Source organism: Vespa crabro, chromosome 1 (genome assembly GCF_910589235.1).
Source record: "Vespa crabro chromosome 1, iyVesCrab1.2, whole genome shotgun sequence".
Taxonomy (NCBI): domain Eukaryota; kingdom Metazoa; phylum Arthropoda; class Insecta; order Hymenoptera; family Vespidae; genus Vespa; species Vespa crabro.
Genome location: NC_060955.1, coordinates 21,195,380 through 21,209,498, shown reverse-complemented (window position 1 = coordinate 21,209,498; position 14,119 = coordinate 21,195,380). Strand labels below are relative to the sequence as shown.

The following is a 14,119-nucleotide window of genomic DNA, read 5'->3' as shown; positions in this document are numbered from 1 at the left end:
CTAGGAAGCTAATATAGATAGCGTTCTAAAAACAGCTGATACAATTCGCATATAATTTTGTAGTTTGAATTTAGTTTGGTTATTTGTTGGTTAATTTGTTGTTTGTAATATCTTCATTTTTATTAATAACTTTTATAGTGTAATAATGACTCTTTCAAATATATCAGGAATACCAGATAAACATTGGCAACCTCCCTTTGTGGCTTTTGAGACAACGTAAGACATGCGAATATATAAATTAATCATTTCTATTGTATGCTTTTTTTTTCGGTGATACATTTTTTTTATTGGTTTTTTAGTATGGGTGAAATAATCATTGAATTATACTGGAAACATGCACCTATAACGTGTAGAAATTTTGCTGAATTGACACGTCGTGGTTATTACAATGGTACAAAGTTTCATAGAATAATTCGCGATTTTATGATACAAGGTAAAACAAGGTTGTGTTTTGTAGAATTCTTATTGAATATTACATATGATATTATAAATGTATGCGTTCCCACAGGTGGAGATCCAACCGCTACAGGAAAAGGTGGTATGTCTATATATGGAGATAGTTTTGATGATGAAATTCATGATGATTTGAAACATACTGGCGCTGGGATATTATCCATGGCAAACTCTGGACCAGATACAAATGGATCTCAATTTTTTATTACATTAGCACCTACGCAATGGTTGGATGGAAAGCATACTATATTTGGTAAGATTGAATATTATTATGTATGTATAACAATTATGATTTCATGAGAATGATTCTAATTTAAATGATATCATGTGTCTTTCTATGAGCAGGGCGAATTCATTCTGGTATGGCAATAGTAAAAAGAATTGGTCTTGTTGAAACAGATAAAAATGATAGGCCTATCGATGATGTTAAAATTGTTAAAGGATCAGTGCGAAATGCGTGAATCTGTTGAATGAAAGATTTGTATTATAGCCAGTTGATTTAATTAATAAGGTAATAATATTTCTATTATGTGATTGAAAATATTATTCTGGATAAAATATCTAAAAGTAGAAAATCTGATACCCTAATATGATAATACATACTGAAAATGGCAAACTAATTAAATGTAATTACTTTTTCGATAACATTGAATGAAGGTTATAAGACATCCATTTATTAAAGTATAAAATTTAACATTTTATTACCCTTGTATAATGTATTAAAATATAAAAAAAACAATAAATAGCGAATGCGTTTTTTAAGCAAGACGCAAAATATATATTTTTACAATCTATTTCAGTATACGTCGCTTTTTTTCTCTATATATATAAATTAATATTTAATTAAGCAATGAAATTGATATTTGTTAATAAATATATCGCAGATAGTAGAAGCAAGAGATTAAAGTAAATATGGATCAACTGGAGAAACCAGGATTAGTATGTTCTATAACACATCGACGACAATAACGTTTAACTGCGCGGTATCCAACCCAAGTTACTCTAGGGCATTCTCCGATATTTAACTGTCTCAAACCACGCACGTAATATGCTAATGCTTCCAGTCCAGCATCTGTGATTCGTTCGCAACCACAAAGAGAGAGCTTTTTCAAATTAGGACAGCCCGTGGAAAGAGCCTCGAGTGTGGCATCACCGATATCGCATTTTCCTATGTCAAGAGCTCTGAGCCGTGGACATCCACGTGCCAAAGCCGATGTTGCGCTATCACTGAGTGCTTCGCAACCACGTGCATTCAAATAACGTAATTTATAACAATGTCTGGCTACCACAAGCAGACCGGCATCAGATACACGATCGCATTTACCAACAGAAAAATATCTTAACGATGGCCCTAGACGTGCGGCCACTTCACGTACACCAAAATCTGTTATTTTTGCGCAATCAGATACAGAAAGTTGTCGTAAATTTCCACAGTAAGATGCAATAGCAACGAAACTGGCATCGGTTATACGTGCGCATCGTCGTAGATAAAGGCACGCAAGTTGTGGCATACGGGAGAGCGTTAATACCAAACCAGAATCTTCAATATTGTGGCAATCGCTTAGATCAAGCGACTGTAATTGCAACGATGTTATCCGGCTACAAGCTTTAGTCACACTCACGCATCCAGTTAAATCTAATTCTTTTAAATGCACGCAATTATCTAAAATGGCAGTCACGTTAGCATCCGTTACGCGTCGCGAATGACGCAGAATTAGAGAAGTTAAACTTAAAAATGGCAGTTGTCGAAAGACTCCAGGAAGACCTGTGGCACCTTCCAATATCAAACGACGAATACAAGAATGACATCCTCGCTGTGCTAAAGCATTTAGTGCTATAGTCGCATTTTGAGGATACTGTATTTCAACTTCCTTCCATAAGGATGGATGCCACGCTATTTCCCATAGACGTCTACAAGTTTGCGCCAAAGCACAACGATCTCTAGTACTTAGCCAGGAGAAAATTTTTAGTAACAACTCATCGTCAAGTTGGTAAAGACCTGTAACATATGCTCTTTTCTGTTGTGACAGCGGTTGTTGTCTCGTAGGTACAGATGTAATAGCAGATGAGGAAGGCACACGGCAACCACTGTTGTCAAGAGTATGGTATCCAAGGTCAATTGCATCAGAGGATGGCCTGTATAAAGACACTTTCTGTGCTGTATATCCGATTCCTCGTTCAGAGTTATTTTTCTCCCCAAAAGATGGAAAGAGGAGTGGACAGGATCCATCCATTCCATGCTCTGATTTAAAAGAAAGAAAAACCTTATTTTAATTAAAATGTTAAAATATTATGAAAATTCAAGATAAGAATAATATTAACAAAATTTATTTACCAAACAAATTCTTTTATTATTAATGGCTCAAAACGTTTAAAATTTTTAATTTAAAAAAAAATTCATGCTTTATTCTTAAATTTCGCGCGCATATCGATATACGAATACGAACTGTCAATAAAAGGAAACAAACACTTTACATTATTTTCTATAATAGAAAATTGCGAAAATGATTTACTTACAATCACGTTGACAAGCAAAGTGATCAATGATATTCTCTAACATTACTGAGCATTATCGATCTATCCGTCAGTTCCTCCATTTTGATCTTGCGGTCCAGTTGTTGAAGCAGTTGGATACATCTTGATCGATCTTTACGAATAATTAAAGTTCAAAACATTTTCTATATGTTTACGTATCGATGAACGCTTCGTAATTTTGTTAGAATATTTTTTACACTTTCTACCTCTAAATATCGGAATAAATTTGAACGAAATTAATGGAAAAGATTTTACACACGTTTATAGTTTCCGATATACTTTATGCCGTATTCTTACATCACGATCGATAGGTTGTCAAGATCACTCGGATCAAAGATCGAAAGTATGAAGTGAACTTAAACACATTTTCGTCACATCTGATTGGACAATATATATCAACGTTGATTGGTTCATTCTAATGTACTTAAGAAATGTCTTAATTTCATTGTATTTTTGTACGTTATAGGAATACGTTTGTTTCATTGACCTATCATATACATCAAACCGGATTTTTTATTTTTCATTGAAAATTAATTATATTTATTTTTCGAACAGGAAAGACCGAAATAAAGATAAGTCATTCTTACTACTTGGTTACACGTAGATGGTATCTCGAGATATCGCAAGAGTCATCACGTTTGCGCATGCGCGGCGCCGATTCTTGAAGGTTATAAATACAGCTCACTTCTAGTAGATGAGTAAAGTTGTCAGAGTTGAGTTAGTCGCACGATGGCGCGACATGTTGGTCGCTCATATACATCGCCGGCAGTTTTTCTATTATTCGTTATTGCAGTTATTCGATTAACAAGAGGCAATACATTGACAGACATAGTGAGTCCGTTGAATAATCCTAATGTGACAGCTGTAAGCGTGTTAAATCTACGGGATTCGTTCTTCCATGAAACACCTTCGTTTCGTTCCGAGTACTTGATAGAGCTATATGGGACCGGCCTCGAAAGTAACTTATCATTATATTGGTCGAATGATGGTAGTGATTGTGAACAGAATAATGTACTCAAGAACATTTGGATCTCGATGTCAGGCGATCGTGCAATATACACGTTTCTCGAACTTCCGGACTTTAAAGTAAACACGGTCTATTTTTGCTTGAAAAACGGCGAACGATGGACCAATCTTGGAAGTAATTTTACGGTGAACTTACCTTCGCGATTGCAGTAAGTATATATATACATATATATATACATGTTTATGTACGTATGTGTATGGTACGATCGGTATGCGGGGGTAATTTTCCTTACGTGTAACAAAGAAAAAGAAAAAGAAAAAGGACGAATTGCTGTCTACCTACGTTGCAACGTTAGAAGATGCCGGTTATATGATATAATGTGATTTTTTTTCCTCATTGTGCAAGACTCACCATTTTTCTCTCGTTAACTTTCACATTTATTTGTTTACTATCTTAGCAGATTATCGCATATAATATAGTTTTATCGCGATATTAGTATCTTTGATTATGTCCTACGTTATATATTTTTTTGACCACGTAATACTTATTCCATCTGTGATATCTATATAACTTGAAATTGGAACTAAATTTAGAATATTAGCAAAAAGAAATATATATATATATATATATATATATATATATATATATATATATATATGTAATTTTTATTCTATTGTAAATATGAATTGATGTGCGAATAAATGATTTAGAAATCTCTGAAAGTTACGAACGTCTCGTTATCATTGTATACATTTGCAACAAATTTAAGTGTACTATAGATTAATCTTCATCAACATTTGTTTTCATAAACATTAGAACATTAATTTATAGAGGACAACTGCATACATTTTACTTTGCATGTATTTTGCTTTGCATGTGCATAGTACTTTGTTTTATTGTTGACAATAAATCATTCTTTTGTCTTCATTTGAGATAATTGTTTATCAATAAGCAATAATAATGAACATTATTTTATAAATAAATAAAAACAAAGGTTCATTATAAAATGTAAATATATACAAAGTAAATTAATCAGATTGTTCTAATAAATATAATATAAATTTGTATAATAAGAATTTTATATTTTATTAACATTGAATAGCGTAATAAAATTGATGTATTATTAATGTATATATAATATTACAAATTATTTTCTTTGTTAAGAATTTTAATTTGTTATTAGTATCATAATTTGAAATTATACTCGTTATTTGACCATTATTCAGACACTCTAGGTTGGATGTATAAAAATAGATTTATGTTTGACCTACATTTAAGTGTTCCAATATTTTTGCATTGGGCAAATATTTTAAGAAAGAAAATCATATATAAGGCCACTTCATTCAAGTTTTTCAATGAATTAACAATTTATCTATAGATAAATTTTATGTCTATTTTTCTTAATATGTCTATTTTTTAATTTTGTGAAATATATAAGTGTCAATAAAGTTCTTTGTAGTGTATAACATTTTTTGTGCTTATTATGTTTTCTGTATTAAGCCATGGTTTCCTTTTACATACTTCTTGATTGCTTGCTATCAGACTGATGACTAATTATCTGTATCAGTGTATCCAATTACTTTTTATACCATATACGTTGCAAGTTTGCTAATGATTATTATTTGAAATATTTATTTAGTTAGTTACATTACATTACATTTATGTAACATTGATAAGTGCTTATCAAATATATTATAATTTTTATATGCTTTTCAATTATAAATCTTACGTTTTTTTTGGCTCTATAAAGAAAAATACTGATATTTTTTAAGTAGGTCATTATTGTACTCATTTTGTATCATATACTTTTTATTAAGAATTGGAGACTTTATTATCTTTTGTGTAAACATGGTATATTTGTTCCTCTACACTGATTCATATATCAATGTTCAATTGATTCAATTATTTTAACCTTTAAGATAAGGAGGACCATTGCAAGAGAGAGTAACAAGTATGTTTGGTGTAGCATCTACAAAATTGAATAATTTTTCAATTTATAATTATTTCTTGACCATTTGTATTCTCTATAGCGACTAAATATTTCATTCTCAGAAAATATTTTCGCACACGTCGTGCCAATTCACATGTACCTGACATCGGTGATAATGAAAATGTACCATCGACACAAGTCCGTACAAACATTTACATTGAAGGCCTGAGAGTAGAGTTAGCTGATAAGGATCCTAGCTACACCGAAGAAGGTATTCCAGAGATTTTGGCTGGTGGCAAAGCAGTAATACGGTTATTCGGATCTGGAATTACAGAAGGTACTTTAATCACATTTACGGATATGCCACAAGAGAGGGATTCTATTTGTGACAAAATAAAGAGCAATGAGTTTCAAGTAAGAGAAAGTTATTATTTACATATCAAAATTAATTCAAAAGTATATACAATCAATTTTATAATTTGAATGCATGCGAAAAAGAATTTAAAAACTCCGTGCATATATTTGTGTATGTAAAATTTCTAAACAGGTAATTAAAATAGACAATTTTTTTCATTTTACTACTTGTAGGTAAAAAATGTACAGAAAAATACAGCAACCATTGATGTAGTTTTACCACTTGGATCTCCATTTTTTATTTGTGCAAAATCACCAATATATGAAGATGCCCAAAATGATTATGTGCCTTTTAGACATCAAGGCAGAGCATCATGGAATACAGTAAGCGTTATATCTTTTCTTTTAGATGCGCATATATTTTGATATTATTAAGATAAATGTAGTATTAACTATTTACAGTCAATATATTTCAGATTCGTACATATGAAAAAATGTTACCTCTTTGGCTTAGCATTTTAATCATTCTCTTGTGCCTCAGCTTTTCTGCTTTATTTTCCGGCCTTAACTTGGGTTTGATGGCAATGGATAGAACTGAACTAAAAATACTTTGTAACACTGGTACAGAAAAAGTATGTTATATAAATATAGTTGATTATATATTATTTTTTCAATTTTGAATGTTATAGAATTGTTTAATTTATTATTAAAATATTAATGTCAGATTTTTTTTTTTAAATTGTTAAATAATTTTATCATATTTTAGGAAAAACAATATGCAAGGACAATACAGCCAGTGAGAAACCATGGAAATTATTTACTTTGTTCTATTTTATTTTCAAATGTTCTTGTCAATTCATTATTCACTATTCTGTTAGATGATTTAACATCTGGACTAGTTGCAGTCATCTGTTCAACACTTGCTATTGTTATTTTCGGTGAAATTTCACCACAAGTATGTATTTTTTAAAATGTAATGTAGCAATTATAATACTTATGAAGTTAATATTTAATGTTTTTCTTTATAGGCCATATGTAGCAGACATGGCCTATGTGTTGGTGCTAAAACAATTTATATTACAAAATTAACTATGATAATAACATTTCCATTAAGTTATCCAATTAGTAAAATTTTGGATGTTTTTCTTGGTGAAGAGATTGGTAATGTTTATAACAGGGAAAGATTGAAAGAACTTGTTAAGGTGAGCATTTACTTAAAAGCAATAATTTGATAAGTTAATAATATTTTTAATTAGTATAAAGTTTCTATTATGAATAATACTATGTTATAACTATATCATAAATTATAGGTTACAACGGGATATAATGATCTAGAAAAAGATGAAGTTAATATTATAGCTGGAGCTCTTGAATTACGGAAAAAGACTGTTGCAGATGTCATGACAAGAATTGAAGATGTGTATATGCTAAATTATAATGCAATTTTAGACTTTGAAACTGTATCTGAAATCATGAAATCAGGTATACATTATCTTTTCTTTTTTTTTTTTTTTTTTTTTTTTTTTTTTTTTTTTTTTTTTTTTTTTTTTTTTTTTTTTTTTTTTTTTTTTTACCTAATATTGCTTTAATTATTTTATATTTTATCGCATTTATGTTAATTTACAATGATTTTATCAATATGCATTATTTCTTAAGAATGTGATATTATTCTGGTGACATTATTATATTATTTTAACATACTCAACAAATCAAAATTTAATGCAGATAAGATATAATCTCTTATTGATATATAGATTAATTAAGAATTAATTTAATATGTTACATATCTTATCAAGTACTTTTACTTTACACTGAGTGTAGTATATAATTAATTATTTAGAAAAAAATTAGAAATATTGTTAAATGATATTATTGATACGTGATTAACTAATTATATTTTATTTAGGTTTTTCACGAATACCTGTATACGAGGGAGCTAGAACTAATATAATAACGATGTTGTATATTAAAGATCTTGCATTTGTTGATCCTGATGACAATATGCCACTTAAAACACTTTGTCAGTTTTATCAAAACCCATGTAATTTCGTTTTCGAAGATGTTACGTTAGATATAATGTTTAAACAATTTAAAGAAGGTATGCTCAATAAATATAATTCTATGTAAATAGCTTTATTTATAACTTTTTATAATAAAAACATCTTTCATTAATCCTTTATTTTTGTAGGTCATAAAGGTCACATGGCATTTGTTCAAACAGTTAATAATAAGGGTGAAGGTGATCCTTTCTATGAAGTGATAGGTTTAGTTACATTGGAAGATGTCATAGAAGAATTAATTCAAGCAGAAATTATAGATGAAACAGATGTATTTAGTAAGTTAGATCAAAATATCTAAATTCAAACGCAATAGATTGTATTTATTAACATAACATTTATTTTTTTTACAGCCGATAATAGAAGTAAACGTAAAAGGCAGGCTCGGACAAAAATGCAGGACTTTACCGTGTTCGCGGAGAAAAAAGAAAATCAGCGTATTCATATATCTCCTCAATTAACTTTGGCCATGTTTCAGTACTTATCTACAAGTAGGAAGAAGTGTTACTTTGAGATTAGTGTAGACATTATTATAAAGCATTTAATATATATTTGAGCATAATATATGATTCACAGCTGTAGATGCTTTTAAACCTGATACAATATCTGAAACTATTCTACGTCGTTTACTTAAACAAGATATCATTTATCACATCAAAGTCAAGACCCGTGAAAAAGCCAGAAATGATCCCGTTGCGATAATTTATCAGCAAGGAAAAGCGGTAGATTATTTTGCATTGATATTAGAAGGTCGAGTAGAAGTTACAGTTGGCAAGGAAAATTTGATGTTCGAAAGTGGTCCATTTACATATTTTGGATCTCAAGCACTTACTACGAATATAGGAATAGGTAAAAAAAAAAAAAGAACGTATATTTGTATATTTAATTATGCATGTCCACATTAATAATATTTATATTTATTGTATTTATTATATTCTAGCTGAATCTCCCACAAATGGAAATCCTCAAAATCTTGGAAGCATTCAATCGATCAATTTAGATTCTATATTACGTTACACATTTATACCAGACTATACTGTTCGGGCGGTAACAGAAGTATTTTATGTCAAAGTCAAAAGATCTTTGTATCTTGCTGCCAAGCGTGCCACTCTTTTGGAACGAAGCCAAAAAGATCCTTTACCTAGTCAGGATCAATTTGACGATGAAGTAGAGAAAGTACGTAGGATATAAATTTTTCAATGACACATATAAAATCTATTAATATTAATTAGGGAATACAAGGAAATATTTTTTTTTTTTAGTTATTACATTCCTTGGATGAAGATGATCGTAGCGTACCAGAATCGCCAGTTTTACCAAAAGATAAAGAAAATGAAACCAGTAAAGATAAAGATATTAAAAGTCAATCACCAATTCGAAGTGCAACTGCCCCAACATCTCCTCTCCCAGTCAGTGCAAGTCCAGTTACAAATTCTAAATTTGTTTCATCACACAGCGATCATAATGGAAAGATAAAAAATTCCCCAATAAAAGTATGTCACTTTTAGTTTGTATAATTTTTTATTCTAAGTCTTTATCATCAGAAACTTTGATGTTATTGATTTATTTAAGGCACAAAATGCAGCCACTCCAACAGGATTGGGTAAACTCAGTTTAGATTCTGACGTGCATATAAGTCAATCAGAAGCTGTCCGACTTCTATCTGGGAAGAAATCATTGGATGATGAGGAAAGGACAACTTTATTAGTTAAACAAGATCGTTCTTAACGCTTACAGAATGGCCGACGATGTACAATAATGTCGGCAGTTGGAATAGTATTAAAGATACTAAGCAACGAAGGACAGAACATACGTCTATGACATATACAGATGTTTTGGCATTAGGTACTTAACAAATTACTTAAATATCTAATGTAAACGATACTAATCCAGTTATGAGATTCTTATGCATTTTATATCATCGCGATTGGCTTAGAAGCTGTACCCAATTCCTCGATAAAAAATATATCTATTTTGCTCAGGGGAAGTTGCCAAAAATGTTCATATATATATATTCATGAAACATTATTCATTGAATAGCTCATTTCATGAACAATCATACGTGCATCACATACCACTGTTTAATTGCATTTAGCGCATGGTAGAAAAAATATTCCAATTTAATCTCACACGTTCCATCAAGTCTCTTTTCATTAAGCAGCTAAGTACTTACAAAAGTGTTCAGTAAAGACTGAACATGTATATAAATAGAAGTAATAACTCATTAACCCATTCAGAGAATAAGTGCTCGTAGGTTGGTTGCATTATATTTTAATTAGAAAGAATAGGAAAAGAAATTCTGAATATTAATCGTGTGGTTAGATTCTGTGTTGCATATATTTCTTAATATACTCTGCATTAGCATTTAGATAGAATATTGAATACTTTTGAGCGCAGTAACACTATGTACTTACATAGTGATTTTTTTTCTTTTTTCCATAGAACCTAATTAAGTTTATCTACGAGCGCTCTAGGGTTAATTTTAAGATTGTTTTTATTTTATAAAAGATTTTATGATCTATTTATTTATATTATTTATGTAGTATATATATATATATATATATATATATATATATATATATATATCATTTATGGATTTTATGAGGAGAATAATTCAATCTAAGAGAAAAACTCCTTTAATAATCTATGAAAGAAGTTTTTCTACAAGCACTTCCCTCTACTTACTGTGAATATAGTATGAAAATGTCTTGTTTTTTTCTCCTTTAAATATTGATGTAATGATTTTTATTATCAAAATTAATAGATTTATGGGTACAGTTTTTTTTGCTGATCTAGTAAAAGAAACAGGATGATTAATCTTATTAATAATTAAAATCTTATAATTATTATTGAAAACTTTTGTGTGAAAATAAGTTTATTTAACAATATTATAAAATACCGTTGTATGACCAAACACAGGCGGATATTAACCAAAAACAGTACAAAGTAATAAATTTGTAGGTATATATATGATTGAAGGAATTATTAAGTATTTTTCTTGGTGCAACGGTCTTTAATTTTGCTTTATAAATTATATCCTTTATATTTTGCATTGAGTAATAGGTGCCCTAAAAATAATTAGTGGTAAAAAGATATATTTGATACGTAATTAATGTAATCGTATTTTTATTCTGTGCCTTAAAATATCTGGTAGATATAAACCTGTTTAATCAGCTTTACTAGACCAAGTGTTGCCCTAAAAAATATTTTAGTAATCATTTGAAAAATATATCTGTTAATTTATTTTCTATTTCTTTTTATAACCCTCGAACATTTATTTGTAATTTCGCACAATATGTATATATATATCAAATGTATTAACATTAGAGAAGAATTATGAACATTATGTTACACTTCACGCATATACGTAAAAGACGTATTCAAAGTTATTACTAAATATCACTAAAAAATGTGGTAGTATTACTTGCAAGAGATATAAATCAATGAAATTATTGTATGCTTGAGATATTTTAATGAATTATAAATTAATTGCAAAAATGGAATAGTATAAATATAATCCAATCTAAATAAATCTTCATATACAAACAATGAATAATAGAAATAATTAATAAAAATATATTTCTTCACTTCTATAATTTATATTGCAATATAGAAAAAAAAAATAAGACTCGGATTACATTATTCCTGAATTAATAACGAAAGCAATTTCTGAACATATCTCCCAATTGTTAAAATAAAAAAAAAATAATATCTTAAGTTTGTTTAATAGAAAAGTAATGTAGAGCGAAATACTGTTTGATTTTAAGAATCTATTTTATTTTTGCTATTTACTTTAATTTTTTTAAATAATATAATTGTAGAAACTGCCATATATTTAATATAGTACAATTTTTATCGTTCAAAATTTTAATAATTAATTTATTTTTGAAATTAAATAAGAATAATTAATATTGGTTGTGGGTACATCTCTTTTTGATTATAATTTGTATACCAGATACAAATAGAAGTACTTATATGGCCATGAAAAGTATGCATGAAAAGATCATTAAAATTAATTTTCACATTGTCAATTCATGAAATATTGAAGGAATGTTTGTGACATTATTTTAATGATATTATTTTAGTATTTATACTCATTTTATTTTATTTTATTTTATTTTTTAACAAATACAGTTGTACTTATTTTATATATAAATCGAAATCTTTTTGCGTAACATGTGAAATAGAGAGAGAAATATTTTTTTAAGTTTATAAATATTTTATTTGTGTTCTGAAAGATTTTCAGAAATATCAAAGATTAATTGAATTTACAATTTGTTACAAATGCGATAAATTAATATCGATTTATAAATGCTTTTATAAGTAAATTTTTAGGTGCGTTTTATTGATATAATATACGCATGTGTTTTTCTTCGTCTAAAATTAATAATTATAACAACAATGATAGTAGTAGCAATTTCATTAAATTTGATATTATTTCAACTTATCATGCAATAACCATTTTTAATTCTGATTCTGTTTCTATACTTATAAACTATTTTATATACTCTATACTAGATTTATATTGTAAAAGTATGAAAGTCAACTCAGTGTGTGCATATTGAAAAATAATATCACATATAACTCTTTGAAGCATGACGATAGTCATAGTATTACATTAAAGTTGTTTCACATATAATAATAAAAATTTATTTTTCTTGTTGAAATTTATAAATAGAATAACTCGATCAGTCTTATTGGAGAAATTCTCTCCTCAAGTATTAAGTTGGAGGGGGTACGTATAAGGTGCTATTTTAGCAGTAAATATACATTATATTGCTGTTGATATATGAGTAGGACTGTATATAATCCTCATAATAAGCTTCAAAGAGTTACAATGCACATCTTATACGACCAGAAATATTATAACACACATTTGTAAAATGTTTTAGCAATTGCATTATTTTCCAATCGTTTATCAGATAGTTAAAACATTGATACTGATGCATTTGCTAAAATATAAAAAGATAAATCGTACTTAGTGATATAAAAATATGTTTACAGAGATGTTAAACCTATTAAGATTTTATATATTTTTACGAGATTACATCATGATCTTTTACTTAGTTTTCTGTACTATCTATTGCATGTTTATTGTATATAATACATATATATGTGTGCGCGCGTGTGTATGTGTGTGTGTTCGTTATTTTTAATACATTGTATGTAGCACTTTATGACAATGTAATGAGCTTTAGTTAAACATAGTTATGTCGGGAAAGTGTTATTACATACTATTTACAAAAAAATAAGAAGCCGGGTTTGACTCACTTTCTTTCTTATACTTTCTATACATGTGTATGTGTGCGTGCGTGAGTGCGTGCGTGCGTGTTCGTGTATGTACACATATATACATGCATACATACACACACACATACACGCATAATATGCGTATAAAGACAAAAATGACAAACAACGCGATCTGTACAAATCGGTTTAAGTAAAAAGAAATTTGTGATCTTCCATAGTTAATCATTAAAATGTTGCTACATGCGACATGCAATAATAGATAGTACTTATGCATGTTTTTGACAAATCTTATATTGTTCCGATTCAATAGAAATATGTTCTCAAACATAAACAAAAGAAAAAAATCTATCCGGTCTGTAATATAAAAATAAAACAATTACTTCAACCATCGATTTGATTATTGTTAACGATGCGTATAAGTAACGAGCGATCATTGAAAGTTTATATAAAATTTCGTTTGATTGTATTTAAATTTTCGCGGTATTTTTGTTCAGAAAAAACAATCGACTATATACGCTATTGTCATTAAAAAGAGTCCAATGACATTTGTGACATTGCTGTCTTCAAGGTACA

At 28.7% G+C, this 14,119-nt stretch overlaps 3 protein-coding genes across 4 annotated transcripts; 2 read left to right on the top strand and 1 right to left on the bottom strand.

Moving 5' to 3' along the window:
- Positions 1–6: 6 nt before the first annotated feature.
- On the top strand, positions 7–1,479 carry LOC124431763 (peptidyl-prolyl cis-trans isomerase-like 1). Of its 2 annotated transcripts, XR_006944095.1 has the most exons (5): positions 7–216; positions 300–433; positions 509–706; positions 799–964; positions 1,338–1,479. XR_006944095.1 is itself a non-coding variant. In XM_046980012.1 (4 exons), exons 1-4 carry the CDS (start codon positions 146–148, stop codon positions 912–914), a joined length of 519 nt encoding a protein of 172 aa, XP_046835968.1. In that variant the 5' UTR covers positions 7–145; the 3' UTR covers positions 915–1,152. The 2 variants fall into 2 exon arrangements, 1 of the variants encoding a protein (XP_046835968.1); XM_046980012.1 differs by lacking the exon at positions 1,338–1,479 and having other exon boundaries at positions 799–1,152.
- Positions 1,130–3,315, bottom strand: LOC124431753 (F-box/LRR-repeat protein 7-like). The gene is made up of 2 exons (XM_046980002.1): positions 2,971–3,315; positions 1,130–2,695 (listed from the first exon to the last, which is right to left on the bottom strand). The coding sequence occupies exon 2, from the start codon at positions 2,685–2,687 to the stop codon at positions 1,371–1,373; it is 1,317 nt and encodes a 438-aa protein (XP_046835958.1). The 5' UTR covers positions 2,688–2,695; positions 2,971–3,315; the 3' UTR covers positions 1,130–1,370.
- A 326-nt stretch (positions 3,316–3,641) lies between these two features.
- On the top strand, positions 3,642–13,931 carry LOC124431704 (unextended protein). The gene is made up of 14 exons (XM_046979887.1): positions 3,642–4,163; positions 6,008–6,299; positions 6,474–6,623; positions 6,716–6,871; positions 7,006–7,194; positions 7,268–7,441; positions 7,550–7,721; positions 8,146–8,337; positions 8,428–8,574; positions 8,650–8,787; positions 8,873–9,145; positions 9,237–9,472; positions 9,559–9,789; positions 9,869–13,931. Exons 1-14 carry the CDS (start codon positions 3,718–3,720, stop codon positions 10,022–10,024), a joined length of 2,952 nt encoding a protein of 983 aa, XP_046835843.1. The 5' UTR covers positions 3,642–3,717; the 3' UTR covers positions 10,025–13,931.
- Positions 13,932–14,119: the final 188 nt, after the last annotated feature.

Excerpts from the sequence above, each read along its gene's own strand:
- LOC124431704 (XM_046979887.1), top strand. The coding sequence starts at position 3,718 with ATGGCGCGACATGTTGGTCGCTCATATACATCGCCGGCAGTTTTTCTA. Across the intron at positions 4,164-6,007 it reads AACTTACCTTCGCGATTGCA|AAAATATTTTCGCACACGTC; the intron begins GTAAGTATATAT and ends TTTCATTCTCAG. Across the intron at positions 7,195-7,267 it reads TCGGTGAAATTTCACCACAA|GCCATATGTAGCAGACATGG; the intron begins GTATGTATTTTT and ends TTTTCTTTATAG.
- LOC124431753 (XM_046980002.1), bottom strand. The coding sequence starts at position 2,687 with ATGGATGGATCCTGTCCACTCCTCTTTCCATCTTTTGGGGAGAAAAAT.
- LOC124431763 (XM_046980012.1), top strand. The coding sequence starts at position 146 with ATGACTCTTTCAAATATATCAGGAATACCAGATAAACATTGGCAACCT. Across the intron at positions 434-508 it reads TCGCGATTTTATGATACAAG|GTGGAGATCCAACCGCTACA; the intron begins GTAAAACAAGGT and ends GCGTTCCCACAG. Across the intron at positions 707-798 it reads TGGAAAGCATACTATATTTG|GGCGAATTCATTCTGGTATG; the intron begins GTAAGATTGAAT and ends TTCTATGAGCAG.